At 40.5% G+C, this 24,746-nt stretch overlaps 2 protein-coding genes across 2 annotated transcripts; one reads left to right on the plus strand and one right to left on the minus strand.

Annotated features, from left to right (window-relative positions):
• Window positions 1–808: 808 nt before the first annotated feature.
• LOC117481963 (T-cell-specific guanine nucleotide triphosphate-binding protein 2-like) lies at window positions 809–4,291 on the minus strand. Its single transcript, XM_034129907.1, has 4 exons — window positions 4,261–4,291; window positions 3,348–3,917; window positions 2,484–2,660; window positions 809–972 (listed from the first exon to the last, which is right to left on the minus strand). Exons 2-4 carry the CDS (start codon window positions 3,901–3,903, stop codon window positions 809–811), a joined length of 897 nt encoding a protein of 298 aa, XP_033985798.1. The 5' UTR covers window positions 3,904–3,917; window positions 4,261–4,291.
• Window positions 4,292–13,614: 9,323 nt separating this feature from the next.
• On the plus strand, window positions 13,615–18,183 carry LOC117481674 (extracellular signal-regulated kinase 7-like). The gene is made up of 3 exons (XM_034129467.1): window positions 13,615–13,641; window positions 16,445–16,715; window positions 16,957–18,183. Exons 2-3 carry the CDS (start codon window positions 16,454–16,456, stop codon window positions 17,157–17,159), a joined length of 465 nt encoding a protein of 154 aa, XP_033985358.1. The 5' UTR covers window positions 13,615–13,641; window positions 16,445–16,453; the 3' UTR covers window positions 17,160–18,183.
• The last annotated feature ends 6,563 nt before the right edge of the window (window positions 18,184–24,746 follow it).

The following is a 24,746-nucleotide window of genomic DNA, read 5'->3' on the forward strand; positions in this document are numbered from 1 at the left end:
ACATGGTTCATATCATCAGTTAGATGCGTTTCCTCTGAGTAGGACACATGAATAGTTTATTACATTTTAAGAAGCCCTGAGACACAGTTTCGTGAGAAAAAAAAACGGGGGAAAAAAGCCCCTTAACAGGTTAAATGGGAATTAAATCAGTGTTCCCAAAGCCCCAGTGTTCTGCAGTTTGTGTGGGCCAACTGTACTGTTGCACAGTTTATGCTGTAGAAACTATGTCCAGGACAAGGTGTTTGGAAGTTTTGGAAGATTCATAGCTAACCACACTGAAGTTATGGAGGTATTGATCAGTCTTCTCATATTTTTAAGCCTCAAATTGTCCTTCTCCCCCCCTCTAACATCACCAGAAGTCATGATTTAAGGGGTCTTTTCTCAAAAACATTTACCGGGGGGGACCCCGGACCCCTCTAGTATTGTTTGATCACCATTTCCACAGCCCCACCTAAAATATTTTCCACCAGCCGCCACTGGTAAAAACCATAAAGATTCAAACTCGGACCAACAAGAAAAGTGCAGATATATTCACTTCAAGCAAGCCATACCATTGTAAGTGCTGGTCACTAAGTTACAAGGCCTACATTTACTTTTTTTCAAAGTGCTTTTAAAAATAAAAGATCTACAGTCTGCTGATCATTCAGCCTGTACTGTATGATGCAATGTGCAGCTGAAAGTCTATGTTTTGCAGTTCATCTTTTATAAAAGAAAATTAAATGAATGAAATCTACTAAATAATAAAACATCTCTTTTGTACACTGAAGTTGTATGTGACATTGGAGGCATTGCCAATCCCTTTCCAATATCACACTGAGGTGTCCAAGTCCAGGGCCTTTCTGAATACCCTCTGAGCATCCTCAGCAAGCATGTTGAGGATAGTAGTGAGAGCTCTGTAGGTGCAGGCATAAGAGATGGCCGCTGCTGCTACAAATCCAAAAAATGGAATAAATCTGGACACTTCCTCTGCTGCTATTGAAGCAAGGTGAAACACAGACACCTTCAGCATGTTAAAGGTGGGGTAGGTAAGTTTGAGAAACCGGCTCAAGATCGCTAGAATTTGAAAATACACAACCGGAGAAAATCTGCCACTTCCTTATAGAGCCCCTCCTCCAACACACACGAACGCGCACATGACCAATGAGGGCACGAGATAAGTTTGTGCACAGATGGAAGGCTGACAGACAGGTAGGCCATCCAGTTATTTTAGCCGGGCTGGCTAAAATGATTGGTCGTACTTTTTACAGTATTACGGCTTCCACAGATGACATTTTTTTAATGGATTTTTTGTCAAAGCACTTAAGATATTCATTGCTATCGGGATGTTAAGAGCATTCCATGGAATATAACAAAAAGTGTATCTCGGGCCGGTTTCTCAAACTTACCTACCCCACCTTTAAGGACAACTTCACTGCTTATTTTCTCTAAAGCCAGAGGTGATTTCATCTCTGCTCTCAGATCATGCAAAGGCACACCTGCACTATCAGCAAGACTCTGCAGTGATTTGGGATCAAGACCAAAAGTATTTTTGTAGACTTTCAACCACATTATCAACCAGCATGGCTAGATCAACAGCTAAAGAGAGCCCAGGAAGCGGTGCAGCTGCTACGAGTGCAGATGCAGCAGCACGGAACTTTATTTTTGACTGGAGAGCCTCTTTCTTTTTGTTGATGATCTCAAGATTGACAATTGGCATGGCTAACAGCCAGTGGCGGCGCCAGGGTATGGCTGGGCTACAGCCATACCAAGAAATGGCTTAGCCCCACCTCAGCCCCACCATGAAAAATGATGTTAAAGTAAGCAAAATAAAGTCCGTCAACTCGCGCGGAGTAAATTGCACAGACAGCAGTTAGTAAGATTGATTTCAGTAGCCACTTGTCTGGAAATACCGAAGACTAGAAACCGTTTTGAAAACTTTTGTCACGTAGTGATCATCTTCTCAATAAAACATCTTTGATAATGTCTTCTGGCCAATCAGAATCACGATAACGGCGTGGTGTTGTTACAGGAAGTCCCGACGGAGAACACTTTTGCTGTAGTACATCTCTATACATCGATACAACATTACGTGTTGATTTAATAAGACCCCACGGTTTGATGATTGATAGGTGTGGGCTGTCTTTCATTTTGACACACAGAACAATGGGGGCTATCCACCCTTATCCACAATGTAAAGTAATTCACACAGCCTCTTTCCTCTTCTCTGTGAGGAGCAGCACTGCATTCATTTTTTTAAATGTGTAGTAATAGATGTATGTATTTTTCTTCTCAAGAGAGTACCAGAATGTGTATTTTGTGTTAGTATTTCAAAAAATCTCCTGGGGGAGAATCCCCCAGACCCCTCTGCAGGGGTTGGGTTTTCAGCATGTCAACTCTTTCACCTGTGGGGAAATTGCAGGATTGGCTCCAGGTCGCCCTTTTTGTTTACTACAAGACATTGCAAATACTGACTTGAGCCCCACCACTGTATGGGTTAGCCCTACCATAGATTCCCCAACTAAAATACTCTGGAGCCGCCACTGCTAACAGCAGAACATCTCTCTTGTGTGCAGGAAGCTCTCTCTCCAGGGTCTCCATTAACAGACGGAAGTCATACAGGTGGAGATCAAAGCTGGAGACCAGGAAGACTTGTGGAGACCGTATATCTTGATTTTCAAGACCTGCATCACAAAGAGAATAAACAAGTTAATTCCAGACAATGAAATTGGAACAGAGTAAAGGAAAGCCCCAGCAACCCTCTGCAGGTCAGACACAAAGACCGGCAGGTTGTTTCAGATCTGAGAGGATGATGGGTCACACCAACAGACCCTCAGTGAGCTCAGCCAGTATTCATATGACTCATTTTATGACCTGTTAACATTGATAGCTCTTCTTCTCAACTTATGCTGCACATGTGTAAAGTTATTGTTGTCCCCTTAAATTGAACCAGTGTCTACTTGTGACCCTTGTTGCGTAAGCCTTTACGTTTTACATAAATACAACTCTCTGTTCTCGCAGTACTCTCATATATCTGGAATGACATTCTGATAATTTTATAACCATTATTTTAATTCTCTGGGAATAGGATGTTTGCATGTTGAGGGGGAGACACACCGATGGCATGTCCCGCCTGCAAATCTGAAGGGCAAGAATGTGTGGATATAAACAGGAAATGATGTACTTTTATGTCTGTGACCATAGAAAGGTTGTTTTCATTTGAATATTCTTGTTTTTGCTTCAGTTAAGGCACATTTTCACTTTCTCCCGTTTCCAGTCTATTTTTCCTAAAGATACAGTATCTAGAAATGTAAACAACTACAATATTAAGCTTTTTTATGTTTTAGCTTTAGGTGAGAGCACATAATTACCTTTAATGCAGTCGTCTCTGATTTTTTTAAGGGTATCTTCAGCATTGAAATCTCTTTGACTTCTTGTTGCCTCACGCATGTTATTGTCAATCTTTGAGCGAACAAAGTAGAACTTCTTCCCCATCTTCTGAATCTCCAGAGCGAGTTTCACATCATTTTCTCTGAAGCGATCAGCTGAGATGATGATGAAGAAGTCAAATCTTTCAAAGCCAACAAGCTGCAGGTACTTGTCAGCTGGAAAATTGGGGGTGCCAATTCCAGGAAGATCCCACAGTGTAACATTGGGATATTGTGGATGGGGGTATGATTCGACCTTCATGGTGGTTTCTACACAACCAGTAGGGGCGGCATTCTCATCCATGTTGTCTATGCCTCTAAAGGCGTTAACGAAGGTGGATTTACCAGAGCCAGTCTCTCCTGTGACGGCGATGTGAAGTGGAATATTATCCTGCTCTTCCAAATAAGCATTGAGCTGTGCAGCGGCTGCCGCAGGCCCTTGATTTTGCAGAACTTCTTTAAATGTTTGTAATTGTTCATTAGGAAGTGGACCAGCCATAGCTTCCCTTTAATCTAAAAGGAAAAAAAGGAAAGTAATTTCACTATTGTAAATTGCTGAACTGAGCATTTATAATCAAACTCACAGAAACAATGAGTTTGATAATAATACAATTACAATATCCAAACTTTGCAAAAAAAGCACGTGTTTTCTAATAAACTGTGAAGTCTACAATGAAAGCTTAAGAACTGTCCTAAAACCCCAGAATAGCCATTGTAAACTCTTTATAGGCTACCTCCATACTAAAAAAAAAAGGAAAATCACGAAAGACATGCAAGGAGTGAGCAAAAGTCACACATATTGACTGAATATGAAACAGGTGCAACTTCAAAAAAAGATATTGATTATATCCCTTACCGTATGATGCACCTGCAACGTTGATACAAAGTTGAACTTCTTTGCTGCGCTGTTGTGTGGGTTCAGACTTTAAAGAGTTCCGCCCCTTAGAAACTCAAGGAAGTGGCCAATTAAACCTTTTCCTGCAGTGAGTGACAGAGAATCTAAACCAATCAGTGTTCATCATGTTTCCTTTCTTTTTCCATGTTCAGTTAAAGCAGCTGATTCACAAGAAATGCGTTGAGGAGGGGTCTGTTTACCGAGCACATTGTATTGTCATGAGATGTTAGTGACGTTAACAAAGGTTTCACTTTATGGAGACATGTATTACCTAGACATGTTGCTTGTTGGAAACAAATGCTGTCTAATAATATATCCTGCATTAAAGACACTGAACATATTTTAATCTATAATGAATATTCTTGTACTTTCTGTGAATGAGAAGAACAAACATATCATTTGTTCTATCAGAAAGTATTCTGTATTATGTTGAACATCTTAAAATGGAAAACTCAGCAAACTACAACTTCATAAAGACATTTTAATGTATTGTTGTTTTCTTTTGGACACTTCTAAGAATTACAGCAGTGTGGCACCACTTCTAAATAAGAAGGCATCAAGGGAGTGAGGGGGACAGGGTCGGGCTATATTTTGTGTTACGACATTTCAGTGACTTCATTAAACCAATGTGTGTGTGTGTGTGTGTGTGTGTGTGTGTGTGTGTGTGTGTGTGTGTGTGTGTGTGTGTGTGTGTGTGTGTGTGTGTGTGTGTGTGTGTGTGTGTGTGTGTGTGCGTGCGTGCGTGCGTGCGTGCGTGCGTGCGTGCGTGTGCGTGTGTGTGTGTATATATTTAAATGTATATATTTAATTTGACTCATAGCAAAATGCCAAATCATTATGAAGATCATAATAAGGAAGACTATAAAAAAAAACATTATGAATAAACCGGCAAAATGTGATCGCATTAAAAACTAACTGTATTTGACAATTTATTTTATCATTTATAAAGCATTTCATCCCAGTGGCCAGATGTCCTGGTGTTGTGAGGCAAAGGGAGTCTAAAACTAGGATGGTAGCTGTAGGTTTTGGTTGCCAAGGGTTATCTTTTCATGTTGTTTTTCAAGTTTGGTCTCTGCAAACGGTTACGAGGCTGTATTTACTGTAGGTTGGTCTTTTCAAATGATTACTAGATTAAATCGGTGTAACCTAGCAGCTGCTATCTTCAATAACAGGAAGCAGCAGCAATACTCATTTGTATCTCACTCAAGCGACATTCATACGGTTAATTCTATATTCAAAAGTTTCCTTCACTTTGAGCGCAGACAGAAATATATGGTTATAATGGGAGTGAATGAGACATTTTTCTTTTAATATTTGGTATTTTTGATCAGGACTGAAGTTGATTGAAAGATTTAACCCCAAAAAGTTTTTAAAAATATGAATCTGTTATAATAATTTTATAGCAGTTTTTGGAAGTGGACATTTTTGTCCCGAATGACTAATTAGGGTAGTCAATTTTAAATCTGACTCTGTGCAAAAACTAATAATGCAGCAAAATCAATTTTGCTGCTAACCTTTGACATATCACAGACTGTGATTAAAAAAGAGCCAGTCCCCAGATATGTATTATATGGAAAATAACTAATTTTCTCTGTTTTTATCATGAAAAACAACAGTGATGTCATGTTTTCAAAATGGCATTTAAAGGGTTAAAATCCTGAAAATGATGAAATATATATTTTTTTTTATTAGGGCTGAAGTTGCTTCTAAAACTAAACTAATAATAATATAATATAATAATAATTGAACCCAAAAAAGTGGTGAAACATTTGTTTAATATAATGTTTTTATCAAAGTGTTTTGCAGTGGACATTTTGTCCCGAATGACTAATTAGGGTAGTGCATTTGAATGATACCGGAGGGTTAAGTCCGGTAAGATTTGTATTTACGGATATTATGTGTTTAAATGAATTGTTTGAGCATGTATGCTGAAGTTGCACCTGCTTAATATTCGGTCAATATTTCTGAATATCTATATCTTTGCAGCCTAATATTATGTGATCTGAATTGTGCTGAACTAGCGTTATAATGTGATGTGTTTACTATGGCTATTCGAGGTATTATTACACCAGTTTTGAGTTTACACTGAGCCTACACACATTTCAAATGTGAATTAGAAGTGTTTTTAAATTAAATCTCCTAACTTTTAATATTATATAGTAATTTGATTGTCAAACTAATTGTTTTTTAAATGTTTGATTAGATGATAGCAAGGCAAGTTTATTTATAAAGCACCATTCAACACAAGGTAAATCACATTAAGAGCATTAAGAAATTGTGCAATGAGTGAATAAAACAAAACAAAACAAGCTAATGTAGAATAATACAGGTATACTGTATATACAATACATGAATACAAGTTATAAGTGCTGCAACCCCCCAATTAAATTAATGAAATTACTTTTATTTTATTGAGTGCTATGGATAATCAAGTTTTTAATGAACATATTGAACGAATTTAAAAAAGTGCTGCAAAAACATGGACCCACTGCAGCAGCTACAAAAATCCAGACTTATTTGGAAGAGCAAAAATATTCCACTTCACATCGCCATCACAGGAGAGTCTGGCTCTGGTAAATCCACCTTTGTTAACGCCTTTAGAGGCTTAGACAAGAAGGATAAGAGTGCTGCAGCCCCTACTGGTTGTGTAGAAACCACCATGGAAACAGTTTATAAATCTTTTTATTAGTTTTCTCACAGATAGCGAACAGACATTTTCAAGACATTACATGTAAAATACTGTGTTTTCCTAATATAGATGACAAACAAACACGAACCCCATTACCCCGCCTATTCACACAAACATACAAGGGGTGGGGGGGGACAAGGAAATAAAAACAAACATAAATAAAGGATGAATATTAAATAGTATTGCAAAGAAAAGGGAGGGGAGTGGGGGGTGCTCTGCTGAGAATTAAGTATTGGGTTCTTCGTCAATAGTAAGGATGTCAATGTGGTCCAGAAAAGGCTGCCAGGTTTTATGGAACGTCGTCAGGGAGCCCCTAAGGGAGAACCTAATCCTCTCAAGCCTGACGCAATACAGGATTTCATGAATCCATCTATTATGGGTGGGAGGGGAGAGGTGTGAATGCAATAACTCGTTGTGTGGTAATGGGTGCATTGGCCATCGAAGTAATTCCGAAAAGGGCAGTGAGGGGGCTAGGATCTACTGTCTCACCTAAAACCTCCCCAAGTGAATCAAATATTGCAGACCAGAACTCTGATAGTTTAGGGCACGACCAAAACATGTGCATGTAGTCAGCCGGAGATTGTTTACATCTATTACATGTGTCAGACCTGTCAGGATATATCCTGGCCAGTTTTGCGTTAGTGAAATGTACTCTGTGCAGAATCTTGCACTGCAGTAAGCTATGCCTTGCACATATAGAAGAGGCGTGTACCAGGTCTAATATACGTCCCTACTGATCATCTGACATGTTAATCCCGAGGTCCTGGTCCCATACAACTCTAAGGGAATTTAAGCAAGTAGGATTTATATTTAAAATGTTATCATATATAATGGAGGTGAGCTTCCTTGAATTGGTCTTAAGTGATAGGAAATAATCAATTATCGAATCAGGAGGCCGGCCTGGAAATTGGGGGTATTTATTTTCCACAAAGTGCCTGATCGGAAAGAATCGGAACAAATGAGAACTTGGAAGGTCAAATTTGTTGGCTAAATCTGCAAACGAAGAGAAAACACCACCAGCATAAAGGTCATTAATAGACCGCAGGCCTTTGTCTGACCAAGTCTGGAAGACAGGATCTGAGCACGACGGGAGGAAAAGGTGATTGCGATAGACCGGGGCTAGACCTGATGACGCTGTGATGATGCTTCCTAAACTGACCTCAAATCTTTAAAGTGTTACAATCTGATTATGAGGAACTTGTTTAATTGGAAAAGGCAATTGAGAACATACCACCGACCAAAGTGAGAGACCCGAAGAGGAAGCCTCCATCTGGGCCCATCGAGGGTGTTCGCCCTGTGCCAAATTAGTGTTCCAAAAAAGAAGCTTATTAATATTACATGCCCAATAATATTGGCGGAGATTAGGCAGCGCCAGGCCACCTTCAGACTTGGGGAGTTGAAGAACTACTCTTCTGATACGAGCCCTCTTGTTGCACCATAAAAAATAATTAATCTGCTGGTCAAGTGCTGAGAAAAAGGATTTATTTATAAATATTGGAATGTGTTGGAAGGAATATAAGAACCGAGGAAGCACCACCATTTTTATCAAATGAACACGTCCCATTAAAGAGAAAGGCAAGGAGGACCATCTAGCTAAGTCTGCTTTAAAGCGATCTACTAATGGGCTAAGGTTCTTGGCAAAAAGCTCTGTAAACGATTTAGTAATATGGATACCCAGGTATTTGAATCCCTCTGAGACCTTCTTAAAAGGAAAGAGAGCCTTGGGACGTTTTTCAGCAAGGGTGTTAACAGGGAAGTATTCGCTTTTCTGGAGCTTGAGTTTGTAGCCAGATAGCTTCTTAATTTGCTCTAAAATGCTTAGAATTATAGGAAGGGAGGACAATGGGCTGGAGATATACAGTAAAAGGTCATCTGCATACAAAGAGAGCTTATGCAAAAAAACAAATAATGACGGAGATAGAGGGCAACCCTGCCTATTTCCGCGAGAGAGCGAGAACAGACCAGACTTAAAGGAGAGGTGTCATGGCCATTTCCACTGATCATAATTCCATTGTTGAGGTATACTAAAATAGATTTATACTGTGCATTTTTCCAAACTCACATTGGTTTCTCATACAGCATCTCTGTAAACTACTTGTATTCACTGAATTTCACTCTGCCTTTAACGGCTCGTTGTAGCTCCCAAAGCTCCAGCCCCCACCCTCCCTGTGAGTAAAGAAGTATGGGCTTTGAAATGTACTTAAGTAAAAAGTACCCATAACTACCAGCTGTTTTAAAGAGTACCTGACCTCCCTTTATATTAATAGAACAATAATGTCATTGTTAGCTAATGAATGTTTCCATGCTGAACAATGGCAACATGATAACGTTTTCATTGGTCCCTCTTCTTTAGAGAAGACCAGGAAATTATGGATACACGGATCGTGTTCAAATCAATAGGCACGCAATGACTCTAAATAATAATGATCACGCCACCAAACACACATTCAAACTAAAGTAACGAACCTGTTTTGAAAATGTGAGAAGTAGAAAGTACAGGTAATTGTGTTCAAAATGTAAGAAGTCAAAGTAAAAAGTTGTCAAAAAAATAAGTAGTGGAGTAAAGTACTGATACCAGAAAAATGTACTTAAGTACAGTAACAAAGTATTTGTACTCCATTACTTCCCACCTCTGATTGTACTATACATAAATAGTGTAGCCTACTTACACTATACCTCACAGGATATATATTACTTTTAACTTCCAGCTACTGTACACAATTTTTGTTCAACTCTTGCTAAAGTGTGTCTCTTACTGACTCTATGTCTTTTGATTTTGTTATAGAGGAAACAGCAGCTAAAGGAAAAGTCTCTCGACCACCAATCTCTTCGCCTGCTTCAGCTCTTCCAACTGGATGGAAAATCTCTGCTGATGGTGCAGCTGGTGCCTCCAATCCCAAGGCCCCAATTGCCCCAAATTCTAGGGGTCATTTTGGCGGTATTATCAACAATGGTACAGGCGGTAATCCTGGAGGTACTGCTGGTGGTAATGGTAATATTGGCAGCAATGTTGGAAGCAATGTGGGCCAAAATGTTGCCGCTGGCGGTAATGTTGGCGGTAAAGTTGGAGGTAAGGTTGGAGGTAATAGTAATGTGACTATCAGTGGTAATGTTGGCAGCAATGTTGGCAGCAATGTGGACGGAAATGCTGGCGATATGTTTGACAGTATTTTTGACCGTATTTTTGGCGATGAAGTTGGCGGTAGTAGTAATGTGACTATCAGTGGTAATGCTGACAGTACTATTGGCAGTAATGTTCGCAGCAATGTAAGCATGAATTCTGACGGTGGTAAAGTTGGGGGAAATAGAAATATGATCATTGGCAACGGGGGCAGCATTGTCGGCAGTAATGTTGGCAGTAATGTTGGCAGTGGTGCTGGTGGTTTTGCTGGCGGTATTGTTGGTGGTAATAGTAATATAATTATCCTTGGAAATTCTGGCAGTACTGTTGGGAGTAATGTGGGCAGCAATGTCGGCCCCAAATATTGACAGTAGTGTCAGAATAGATCATAGATAATTACTGGTAATGTTGCCATGAATGGTGATGGCATTGTTGGCGTTACCAGTAATGTGATTATTATGGGTAATTCTAGCCGTAATGTCGGCAGCAAATAGTGACAGTTATGCAGTTATGTTGTATAAAATGAATCAGTCAGAACCACATTACCAACAGTTAACTATTACTACTTTTACTAGGAGGGCAGTCTGTAAATACTGGAAGATACTGTTCTCAAACTGATAAAGTAATTGCTTTGTCATCCATTGTTGTTTTGTATTAAGAGAGATATCATATTGACCATGATATACTGTATAAATTATGATTGAGCGATGTCGGCAGTAATACTGTCAGTATTGTGGTGCAGAAACGAGTCCTAAATCCCGGTTCCCTTGATATAATTGTAATCATGACATAACACTATTTGATTTAAGGTACAACCATAGACTGTATATATACAACCAAACAAGTCTCGCCTCGAACGCACTCAACTTGCTTTTTAAGGCATGGTCAAAATGACAAATTGCCAACTTTAATAACTTGAGTCACAATCCATGGTATGTGGTATGTCCCATGTTAGCCACTGTTTACTGTCTCCTGGAAACAGTCTGCGTTGTCATCAATTCAAGGAATTTAAATATAATGTATTGTTATTGAGCAACACAGGGCTGTATATTGCTATAGCAGCGGTTCTGCATTAGTATTTTTTCTTTAGCTTTAGTGCATTGAACTCTCAGAACTGCAAAGGAATTAGTTTATCCCTTGATGTAAAGAACACTGTATATTGTTTTTAAAAGTGTAAATATTATTTTTTGTATTATTACTGCCATCTCTATTAAAGGACCAGTTTAGCCAATCTTCAAACTTATTTTAAGAGTGCATCCTTGAAAACAATGGTTTGTTCATATACAGTAACTGTATCTGAGCAAACTGAGGATAACAGTGAGACGTGGTCGAAAGCTATATTTAAAGCTAGTAAGTGGACCTCAATTTGAGATTCTTTGTAAGAAATGTTTTTATTTCTTTGTTTTCTAGTTGTTACTAGCCATGCAGATACTTTTTGCATTAATGTCAAACTTGTCTTATTATATTCTCTTGTTTTAAAAGAAACCATTGACTGTAGTTATAAGGAAACAATAAAACATTTCTTTCTACATCCAATCTTAAGTGAGTGCATTTTTGTGTCTTTCTGCATTATTATGTATTTCCATGTATTGTTTGTTTGTAATCAAATTAGCAGTAAGTAAAAGGTTTATCAATTATACACGACAAGAGGTTCTTTGAACAGGATGTTTTTTTATCTTGGAATATTTGGGGAAATTATATTTAGGTTTGTGGGATAAGGTCCGTCTCCAAGTTTGGCAAATGTCTCATGTTTACTCGTAAAATGTTCACGACAAGCATCAATCTGGAAGAGAACACTCATTATTTCTTGCATTGTAAGATTATGAGATATAAGACTTTTTATTTTCTATATTTATTCATCCTTAAATCTAAATACTGCTCTATTGTTGTCTTTTCAGGAATTCAAATTTGTATTTTCTTTGACTTTTAAAGTGAAAGGAGCAGAGGTGGAACACATTCTCAAGTAAAAGTAGAAATACTACATTGTATAAATACTTTGTTACAAGTAACTTATTAAGTTATGACATCATAATATACTGAAAGGAGGCAGGTGAACAGATAGACATCAAAGGGGGCTTGAGCACCTGCCGTAGAATGTACTTTTTTAAAATTTACAAAACAATTAAATTGTCTAACATAAAGCAAAAAAAAAAAAAACCTGTGTCTAATACACATTATCTAAAGCTAATGTGTTGCTTTTATAATTGTGTGCCTAATTATGACATGATAGGTTAATTATATTGAACTACATACATTTTAATATTCCTTAAAACTGTCACAAAAGTAGATATTTCAGGAATACATTTTATAGTAATAGAAATCGCTGGTGTGCCCTTTTTTGAATTTGGTACGCACAGTCATTTGAGTACTTATTGTCCCATTTTAGAATCATATTTATTAAATCAAAGGATTATAATAATTCACCCATTAATGTGTTCATCACAGCTGTAAACAGTGGAGCTAATGTATTTATTTGATATAATGCTGCTGGATATCTTAACTTCATATCAAAGTTGATATATTAGATATATAATATGTTCTATTAAAGGTAGGGTAGGTAAGTTTGAGAAACCGGCTCGAGATCGCTAGAATTTGAAAATACACAACCGGAGAAAATCTGCCACTTCCTTACAGAGCCCCTCCTCCAACACACACGAACGCGCACATGACCAATGAGGGCACGAGATAAGTTTGTGCACAGATGGAAGGCTGACAGGCAGGTAGGCCATCCAGTTATTTTAGCCGGGCCGGCTAAAATGATTGGTCGTGCTTTTTACAGTACTACGGCTTCCACAGGTGAAATTTTTTTATGGATTTTTTGTCAAAGCACTTGAGATATTCATTGCTATCGGGATGTTAAGAGCATTCCATGGAATATAACAAAAAGTGTATCTCGAGCCGGTTTCTCAAACTTACCTACCCCACCTTTAACTTATAATGTGAATATGTAAATTACATGTCACTTGTTAGACGCTTTTATCCAAAGCGACTTACATACTCAATACTGTGGGCAATCTGGGGTGAAGTGTCTTGCCCAGGGACACACCAACATGCTGACTGCAGTGGGGTTTGAACCTGTGACCCCCTGATCTGGACACCAACGCTCAACCCACTGCACCACACGCCTCCTCAAAATACCTAATTTTGTTAAATAAATGTAGAGGAGTTGGCTATATTGGCTGCAAAAATGTAGTGGAGTAAAAGTATACAAGTAGCAATAAATGGAAATAGTTAAGTAAAGTAAAAGTACCCCAAAATCGTAGTTAAGTACTGTACTTGAGTAAATGTACATCAATACATTACACTACTGGAAATGAGCCAAATAAAATGCCTTGTGTTATATTTGATAGCTGGGGTAAGAACTCTACACTTCTGAGGAGAAATGTAAACAGTATTGTGTGTATTTATGTATTTGGATCTACACTTGACACTTCCAGCTTCTCTGATTCTCAGTCTGAACTTCCTGTTACTCAAACCGAAAGTAAAATATTTCGCGGCAGTGAGAGTACTAGTGAGCTCCTTTTTTCACACGGTAAGACATTTTGGGATTTACATTATTATTGCTCATTATTGCATTGTTCGGACTCTTGGTTTCCGGTGTGGTCTGTGGTGGTTAAGGTATTTCAGAATACAGATGAGTGGTTAAATTACAGCAGGAGTTTGTTAAACGGGATGTTGTAACACTTACTGTGTTACACAATGACGGCCTCTGAATGGATATTCATCGTGTTTGTTTTCAGATGTATCTAGGCTTTTTAAATCGTTTATCCTATTAAGTCATAAAGTTTTATATTATAAAGTTATAAAGTATTTCCGGTTATCGCTTTTTAAACCGTGCCCTTTACAGTATATATAGTTAATAAAGTGTACATAATGTACTTTTTCATATTTATAACATAATGCATTTTAAATGGTTTATCCTTTTGAGATATTGACAGTTAAGAACATTCATCATTTTTATAAAGTAAATCACTCAGCTGGTGAAAACTGTTGTAAAATGTACAAAAAATAACTCAGATGCATGTCGTCCGGCATTATAGGAAATGTAGTTTTTTTTCTTAACCCATACAGGGGACTACAAGTCAGGATTTGTACCAGACTCTGCTGCTTCAGTTTTGACTGTTAGAACTGTAAATCTTCTTTCTTGTTCATCATTAAATAGGTGATTGCAGAATAAAAAGACGTTTTAGCCCCCTCTCTTTCACATAGACATTTTTAAACCACATAGCCTATACGAACTTATTTAAATTAAATTAGGCAATAAAACAGAACAAACTTTACAAGTTAAGATAAATATACCGAGGCAGAAATGTCAATGAATCCCTTTTGTCGAGTCCCCCAATTTCATAATCAATATTACATGTATTCTGTCCTCAGTGTGTGTCTGAACACAAATCCACAGACTGCTAACAAGCTTCCAGGGAAGGTCAGAGGAGTAAAGTTGAACCCTCTTTACTGTTGTCTTCATTCTCGTGAAAGTACAATTTAGTAAAATAGCGATGCTTCTCAAAACAGAAATAGAGGAAAATACAAGGTAGCTGAACATGGATGTAAAAATGATAGCAGAAAACAATCTGCAGAATGCTGCACTACTCCTGAATGACCACCAGAGGGCACAACATCAGATATATATTTACATTATAATAGAGAGGCGAAGTCCCTCCCCTTCCGGTGGGACTCATGGGACCTTATTTCGGAAAAAGTTTGTATTGAAGTCAATGGAGAGAGAAAGATTATCTTTCGATCCCGTTTGAATTGTGCCACGAATTACACATATGATGTTTGTCAATCTTAAATAATAATTTCCATGTCAAAAAAGTCACAGTTTGTCGTAAAACTGTTGAAATATAAGACTATGAAAAATACGAAACTAGAAAGACTACAAATCCCAGAATCCCGGTCCCGCATGCTGGCTCTTACGGAACCGACTAACTCCCCTTTTGTTCTCTCAACATGCCCAGACTTGGAGTGATTTTCACCTCTTTTAATACTTTTCGCCTCATTCTGAAAGAAAGAAGTGAAATGTGCCAACGTGACGGCCGTCTTGGTGTGTGGTGCGAGACAGGAGATGTAGTTCATTGAGCGGTTTCACACAAAAAAAAGTGTTACTTCACAGTTTCACGACACATTTACATTTTTTTGACTTGTAAAATTATCTTTTAAATTGACAAACATCATATGTGTAATTCGTGGCACAATTCAAACGGGATCGAAAGATAATCTTTCTCTCTCCATTGACTTCAATGCATAACTTTTCCGAAATAAGGTCCCATGGAGCTCAACCGGAAGGGGAGGGACTTCGCCTCTCTATAGAACAGGCCAACCTTGCTGGAGTGCCCTTAAAGGTCCCATGTCATGGCCATTTCTACTGATCATAATTCCATTGTTGAGGTCTACTAGCAAAGATTTATATTGTGTAATTTTCCAAACTCACATTGGTTTCTCATACAGCATCTCTGTAAAGTATGTGTATTCACTCTCTGTCCTAAACGCCTTGTTGGAGCTCCTGCCCCCCCCCCTCCCTGTGAGCCCACTGTGCTCTGATTGGTCAGCTCGTTCTGATGAGTCAACCACCGTTACAGCGGAACATCAGTGATTATGTGTTACAATGGCGTTTGTTAGCAACCAGAAAATGCCACCAGTAAGGACAAACAGATGGGAATGCTGCGTGGGGTCTGGGTGCCGTGTTGGCGGGACGTTGCGGGGCTCGCTGCTGCGAGGAGTGGACAGTGTGAGCTGGGTTCATTTCCTGCTTGCTGCGTGGGGTGTGAGACAGCGAGACATCGCGAATGGACGCGGGAAGGGGGGGGGGGGGGGGGTGATGAGGGGGCTACAGGCTCCACTAGCAATAGTATAGAATACACTTAGTAATATGAAAATCATGGCTTTTGTGTACTTGTAATTGTCGATGACTATCTAATATGTTCCCTTTGTGAATGTTTACCCAACTTAATACACATTCTGCAACCAAAAAGTTCATTATTAAACCTGATTTATATCAGTATTTGTTGGTTGTTTATATTTTAAGTTGCAGTCATAGTCCAGAACATAAGCCCCAGTAAAATTAAGACGTGTGGGAGTGGTGTAATATTCTCATGGTGTAGGTCAGACACTCACAGAGAGAGGAATACCAGACATTATCTGCACTTCCAAGCTCCCTTTGTCTTGCATTTGCTGCTACACACTAATACAGAGAAACAGAAAATAAATTGCACCATACAGACCTATACCTAATTGCACAGAAATGTACAGATTTATTACAGAAGTTGAAGTAGAAATTATTTATTCTTTGAATACTAATCTGCAAAATGATTCCCTTCTTTCTACTTTCACAGTGAGCAGACATGGTGGATGTGCTGCTGCTTGGGACTCTGGAAGACTTGGGCAAAGATGACTTTCGGGATTTTAAGTGGTACCTCAATCAAAAGAACTTGGATGGCTGCAAACCAATTGCTGTTTGCAAACTGGAGGACGCAAGCAGGACGAAAACTGTGACAGAGATGACCAGCAGCTACGGTGAAGAAATGGCCATGAAGGTGGCTGTTGAGATTCTGAAGAAGATGAAGAACATGAAGGCTGCAGCGGAGTTGACGAAGAAATATGCAGGTGCAGTGGATGTGTCTTAAATGCACTTATAATATAAGCAAAATAAGTGACTTCACGGTTTTCTGGTACTGGATTTGTGTATTTTGTAAATTGTAATTTGTGTATTTATATACTTTTATCTTTCTCTTTGGCTCTTTACTTATGCTCTAACAATGTTAATTCCCCCTCTGTGGGACAAATAAAGGTATTCTGATTCAGATTCTTAAATATGATTCTGTGCATCTGTATGTTTTATCTGCAGAGATGATCAGAGCTGCATCCTCCTCCTCCTCCTCCTCCTCTGCTGCTGCTGCTTCACCTCCAGCTGCTTCACCTCCAGCTGCTTCACCTCCAGCTGCTTCACCTCCAGCTGCCAACACGATGTCGGCTCAAAACGAGAGTGTGATCGTCGCTCCGACAGTCACAGGCTCATCTCACACGTTCAACATAACCATCAATAAATGAGCACAATAAGACAGCACAATAAGAAATACGGGAATACATATATATATATATTTTGATATTGAGTGACTTTTACTATAGTCCATGAAACCATTACATGTTCCTGGTCAAATTGACATCTTTACCCGTTAGAGTCCTCCAACAGTGAAAGCCAATTTTCTTTAAGTCTCAATATTTAACATTAATGAGCAGTACACACATGATTAATTACACAATTACAATACATGCTTTGATATATAACCCTGTGTTATAGTTTTAAGCAGATATAAGGAACTTTTTGATGTCTAATAATGCTCACCCTATGAACACACATTTTCTAATAATACAACAGTTTTTTATGGTGACTGAGAGATACACACGGGCCAAAAAAAGTCCATTAGGAGACAAGCGCTGAAGTTTAAAAAAAAATAAGAAAACACAAATGTGCCAAAATTAAGAAACATCTTCACCAACTTGAAGAAACATGCGCAGGGTTTACTAAAAGTGTTGCACAAATTAAACTCTGCAAAGCTGCAAGAAGCTCAAAACACAACAGAAATGGGGACACTAAAAAGTGACGCACACAGCTGGGACCGGAGCGCTTGTTGACATTCTGGGATTATAAAGGGGACACACTTGAAAACTCACCTAAAATGTATGTTTTTTCAGCTTATTTAAACAATGTGATCGCATGATTCTTTCTGATATTATGGCAGATCTGCTGTAAGCTAGCTAGCTAACGTAGCTAACCTAGTCATTTTCAAATATACTAACAAAACACTAACAATTATGAAACAACGTCAACAAGCGCAACAAGTGTCCCCTGCTTTCTATTGTGCTTTGAGATTGAGTTAGAAAGCAATAATTCAATGTCAACATAATGCTTTTCATTCCTTTGTTTGTTGTTGTAAAGACCAGAGCAAATCCAAGACTCATGATGACCAAAGATGTGACAATGACATGACACAATATCTGACATTTGAGACAAAGTATCCATTTAAAAATATGCTATAACAAACTTTATTCCAAATAAACAACAACAACAACACATGCAGTGTTTTCATTTCTTGGTTTGCAATACAGTTGAGAGAGGGCTCAGAATAATAGATGTGTAAAGTTATAAACAGTTCAATTTAAAGACGACTTTTATACACAGCAGTGAGGCAATAAGAGTGAATACATTGTTAAAGCTCAACAATGTGTTTTGATTAAAACATCTTAAGAATTATAATTTTAAAGTGGTAGTTTTACTATATTTCTACATATTTAAAGTGTTGATACTAAAATGTAAGCAGCTTCATCCTAACTGCAGGTGCTTGTTATCTCCTCCTGTCGTCAGCAGGTGGCGCTGTGGTCTCACATTAATGTGCTGCTGTCTAAAAAACAGCAGCACATTTTTTCTACATCCAATCTTAAGTGAGTGCATTTTTGTGTCTTTCTGCATTATTATGTATTTTCATGTATTGTTTGTTTGTAATTAAATTAGCAGTAAGAAAAAGGTTTATCAATTATACACGACAAGAGGTTCTTTGAACAGGATGTTTTTTTATCTTGGATTATTTGGGAACATTATATTTTGGTTTGTGGGATAAGGTCCGTCTCCAAGTTTGGCAAATGTCTCATGTTTACTCGTAAAATGTTCACTCCAAGCATCAATCTGGAAGAGAACACTCCTTATTTCTTGCATGCTTATCCATGTCATAGTTAATAAATTAAGTTTAAGGGAACATAATTGTAAGATTATGAGATATAAGACTATTTATTTTCTATATTTACTCATCCTTAAATTAAAATACTGCTCTATTGTTGTTTTTTCAGGAATTACAATTTGTATTTTCTTTTACTTTTAAAGTGAAAGGAGCAGAGGTGGAACACATTCTCAGATTTCTCACTTAAGTAAAAGTAGAAATACTACATTGTATAAATACTTTGTTACAAGTAGCTTATTAAGTATTGGCATCATAATATACTGAAAGGAGGCAGGTGAACAGATAGACATCAAAGGGGGCTTGAGCACCTGCCGTAGAATGTACTTTTTTTAAATGTACAAAATAATTAAATTGTCTAACATAAAGCAAAAAAATACATAATACATACAACAATAATACATTATCTAAAGCTAATGTGTTGCTTTTATAATTGTGTGCCTAATTATGACATGACATGTTAATTATATTGAACCACACACATTTTAATATCCCTTAAAACTGTCAGAAAAGTAGATATTCCAGGAATACATTTTTATAGTAACAAAAGTCACTGGTGTGCCTTTTATTGAATTTGGTACGCACAATAATTTGAGTACTTATTGTCCCATTTTAGAATCTTATTTATTAAATCAATGGATTATAATAATTCACCCATTAATGTGTTCATCACAGCTGTAAACAGTGGAGCTAATGTATTTACTTGATATACTGCTGCTGGATATCTTAACTTCGTATCAAAGTTTATATATTATATATTGTAGAGCCGATGAAAGGGAGTCAGAGGCGGTGTGTTCAATATGGAACTCCACACTTTATTATCCATTAGACAGAAGACAAGGTAAGTAACATCTGCTTGTTGCTAATCAAGCTAGCATGAATGACACCAACCCCGGTACCCTCACTAACGGGTCCGGGTTGCAACACAATCATCTCAACGGTGAATTATGTCCCATAACGTGTCACCACACAAGCCCCCCCAGAAATCACCCATAAACAAAGTCAGCGTGGCGGGGAGGAACGACAGGTCGACCCCCACGACTCCTGAGCACGGAGCATTCCTGAGCATTCAGTGACAGGGATCAAGGCCGGGGGCCGCCCCCATTGCGGAGGTTGTGCTAGCACCACAGGCTGGCCCAAATCCAAGTGGGCCGCCTTCACCCGGTCCACCGAGACGTGCTCGGCCTTACCACCCAGGTCGACCACTAGGTGTTTGTCCCCGTGTTCCAAAACCCGGAAAGGTCCATCGTAAGGAGGCCGTAGAGGACCCCTGTGCGCATTGTGTCGGATGAAGACGTGCTCTGCCGAGCGGAGATCCGCGGGAACCCGGGACACCTGCGTACCATGTTGAGCAGTGGGAATCGGAGCAAAAGTCTCAGCGGCGTCCTGCAGGCAAACCCGGTGCGCCGACGCCGACCAGGGAGCCGACGCGTCAGGGAGGAAATCCCCTGGAACCCTCAGCGGCTGACCGTAGACCATCTCAGCCGTGGAACACTGCAGATCTTCCTTAGGCGCGGTCCGCAGGCCCAGCATTACCCAAGGCAGCTTGTCGACCCAATTGCCGTCCTTCAGGCCGGCTCTGAGTGCTGCTTTCATGGAGCGATGGAAATGTTCACAGAGGCCGTTAGCCTGAGGGTGATAAGCGGTTGTCCTGTGAAGCTTAACCCCCAAACCACACGCCACGGCGTTCCAAAGCTCAGACGTGAACTGCGAACCCCAGTCAGAGGAAATGTCCGACGGGGTGCCAAACGTTGGCACGAGAGGAACCGCCTCCGGCCAACGAGTCGCCCTGTCCATGTGAGGATCTGCAGTACTTCCTCCTTCTTTTCCCCTTCTGTGTTTGTTTTGTCTGTTTGTCTGTTTGTCTGTCTTCCTGGCTGGGTGTGGCTGACCTACATTCTGATTCCCGCCAACTCACCTCCGCTGCTGTTGTTCATCTCACTGATTGCCACTACTCACCTGCACCTGCTTAAAACCCTGGTTCCCATCCTCAGACTTCGCCAGTTCTTCCTTTATTCTTCAGTGGTAAACTATCGTCCAGGCCTACTAGTATTTTTCCTAGTGATTTTTTGATGCTCCTTGTGAAAGGATATTCTTTCCTAATCCTGCTTATTTTTCCTGTTCCAGATCCACATATACCTGCCGCTCTGCCTGCCACGTCCAGCCTCCCCTCCTGGTCAGTCCAGCTCCACGACTCCCTTCTATGTGCTCTTCGTCAACTCCTTGCCAGTGTCGTGGGCAAAATAAAGCCCTTTTTGACACTTCACCACTGTCTCAGTTTTAGTGCTTGCATAGCGGGTTCTCATCTCCAGTCACTTCTCGGGAAGCCTAACAGTCCACCATGGTGAGGAGGTAGGAAAAACCCTGAGAGCAGGGCAATGGACCCACTAGGTTGATGTTGACGTGGTCAAACCTTCTCTCCGGCACCAGGAAACGTTCCAAAGGGGCTTTCGTGTGGCGGTGCACCTTAGCGCGCTGACAAGCCACACACTCACCAGCCCAAGTCCTTACGTCCTTTTTTAGCCCCCGCCAGACGAACTTCGCGGCCACCAAGCGCACCGAAGGCTTACCGCCGGGGTGAGACAGGTTGTGCACCGCCTCAAAAACGGAGCGTCTCCAACTGGCGGGAACAACTGGCCGCGGCAGGCCTGTGGAGACGTCGCACAGGAGAGTAACGCCCGCGTCACCGAAAACCACGTCTTCCAAGCGCAGCCCCAAGCTATCCTCCTTCAGGGCCTGTAGGCCGGGGTCCGTGACCTGGTCCGTCGCCATGCGGGTATAGTCCAGGCCCAACTGAACTGCCCCGATGACGACCCTGGAGAGGCAATCAGCGACCAGGTTCGATTTGCCAGCCACGTGCTTAATGTCTGTGGTGAACTCTGAGATGTAAGACAGCTGCCGCTGCTGACGTGCAGACCAAGGCTCCGCCACTTTTGACATGGCAAACGTGAGCGGCTTGTGGTCGACAAAAGCCGTAAATTCACGGCCTTTCAGCAAAAAACGGAAGTGCCGCACGGCCAGCCAGAGTCCAAGGAGCTCTCGGTCAAAGGCGCTGTACCTGCGTTCCCTGGGCGTCAGCTGACGGCTGAAAAAGGCGAGTGGCTGCCAAGCGCCCTCCACCCACTGCTCGTGCACCGCACCAACGGCGTAGTCCGATGCGTCTGTGGTAATGGAGATGGGAGCCGTGGACGATGGGTGCGCCAACAGGGCCGCCTGAGCCAACGCGGTCTTGACCTCCGTAAAAGCAACCTCAGCTTCCGCCGTCCAGTCGATCGCCTGGATGGGGGCCTTACCCTTCAAAGCCTCATACAGCAGCCGCATAATGTGGGCGGCCCGGGCGATGAAACGGTGGTAGAAAGTCGCTATTTCGCCCACCTGTTTTTGTTCGTGGACGGGACGGCCATTTTTGAGCTTTTTCTGGTGCCTGAGAGGAGATTCGACCATGTCTGGTCGGCCTCGTGTGGACCCTCTCGCTGTTATCACCACCTCGACGGCGGTTTCGGACGTCACACGCGGCTGCTTCGGCCCGTGGGTGACGCGCTTCTGGACCCCGTCTCGCCTCTTCCCTCGCCTCAGCAGTTCCGGACGTCGCCCATGCCTTCATCGGCCCGTGGGTGGCGCGCTACGGGACCCTGCCTGGCCTCACCTCTAACCGCGGCTCACGGTTCGCCTCGACGGCGCCCCGTCTGGCCTCTCCCCTGTCCACGTCTCCCTCCTCCCGGGGACACGGCTCCTTCCTCCCGAGGACTTCGTGCCCGCCGCCGCTGTGCCTTCGCCTGCGGCCGGGCAGCGCTCCTCCCTGCTGGGGACCTCCGGGTGTTTCACGCCTGTCCCCACGACGCGACCCTCTCCTGCGGCTCCCTGACGACGGCCCGTTCCATGGCCCGCCCTCCTCGGCCCCTGTGGTGCTTCCTCCCGGACGCGGGGATTGTGTCCATGGTTGAATTCTGGGGGGGCTTGTGTAGTGACCACTATTTAACTAGGGTACATAATTCACGCATGGAACTACAGGTTGGGGGTATTGTTTCCGCCCGGACATATATGTTGACGGTACCTCCGGGGTACCTACAGTGTGTGTGTCCCTTTCACTTTCTCTTGTCTCCTGTGCCTTCGACCCGACAGCATGTCGATTTCTGCTCCCCAATAAAGAGAGATTTGCACCTCCGATGCACCGCCTCCGTCTCCCTTCTCTCGGCACTACAATGTTGTATTAATTTATAATGTGAATATGTAAAGTAACTCATTTTGTTAAATACATGTAGAGGAGTTAAAAGTACAATAGTGTACAGTGGAGTAAAAGTATACAAGTAGCAATAAATGGAAATAGTTAAGTAAAGTAAAAGTACCCCAAAATCGTAGTTAAGTACTGCACATGAGTACATGTACTTCAATACATTACACTACTGGAAATGAGCCAAATAAAATGCCTCGTGTTATATTTGATAGCTGGGGTAAGAACTCTACACTTCTGAGGAGAAATGTAAACAGTATTGTGTGTATTTATGTATTTGGATCTATATATGGGTGATTTCAGGAGAATGACACTTCCAGTTTCTCTGATTCTCAGTATAAACTTCCTGTTACTCAAACCGAAAGTAAAATATTTCGCGGCAGTGAGAGTAGGCTACTAGGGAGCTCCTTTTTTCACACGGTAAGACATTTTGGGAATTACATTTATTATTGCTCATTATTGCATTGTTCGGACTCTTGGTTTCCAGTGTGGTCTGTGGTGGTTAAGGTATTTCAGAATACAGATGAGTGGTTATGTTACAGTAGGAGATTGTTAAACGGGATGTTGTAACATTTAGGCTACTGTGTTACACAATGACGGCCTGTCTTCTCTCTGAATGGATATTCATCGTGTTTGTTTTCAGATTGATCTAGGCTTTTTAAATCGTTTATCCTATTCAGTCAGTTATAAAGTATTTCCTTTTATCGCTTTTTAAACCGTACCCTTTATAACTATTTATAGTTAATAAAGTGTACATAATGTAGTACTTATTCATATTAAAACAATGCATTTTAAATGGGTTATCCTTCGAGATATTGACAGTTAAGAACATTCATAATTTTTATAAAGTAAATCACTCAGCTGGTGAAAATGGTTGTAAAATGTACAAAAAATAACCCAGATGCATGTCGTCCGGCATTTTGGGAAATGTAGTTGTTTTATTTAAAAAACATTTGGCTTAACCCATACAGGGGACTAAAAGTCAGGATTTTTACCAGACTCTGCTGCTTCAGTTTTGACTGTTAGAACTGTAAATCATCTTTATTTGTCATTATTTAATACAGGATTGCAGAATAAAATGACGTTTTAGCCCCCTCTCTTTCACATAGACATTTTTAAACCACATAGCCTATACGAACATATTTCAATTAAAATAGGCCATAAAATGTACAAACAAACTTTACAAGTTAAGATAAATATACAGACGCACAAATGTCAATTTATCACTTTTGTCGAGTCCCCCAACGTCATAATCAATATTACATGTATTCTGTCCTCAGTGTGTGTCTGAACACAAATCGACAGACAGCTAACAAGCTTCCAGGGAAGGTCAGAGGAGGAAAGTTGAACCCTCTTTACTGTTGTCTTCATTCTCGTGAAAGTACAATTTTGTAAAAAAGTGATGCTTCTCAAACAGAAATAGAGGAAAATACAAGGTAGCTGAACATGGATGTAAAAATGATAGCAGAAAACAATCTGCAGAATGCTGCACTACGCCTGAATGACCACCAGAGGGCACAACAAAGACAGCTATATATTTACATTATAATAGAACATGACAACCTTGCTGGAGTGCCCTTAAGACCCCTTTCCTTATGAACCAAAATATGTCGATTGTCGATGGCTATCTAATATGATCCCTTTGTGAATGTTTACCTAACTTAATACACATTC

The sequence above is a fragment of the Trematomus bernacchii genome, unplaced genomic scaffold (genome assembly GCF_902827165.1).
Source record: "Trematomus bernacchii unplaced genomic scaffold, fTreBer1.1, whole genome shotgun sequence".
NCBI lineage: Eukaryota > Metazoa > Chordata > Actinopteri > Perciformes > Nototheniidae > Trematomus > Trematomus bernacchii.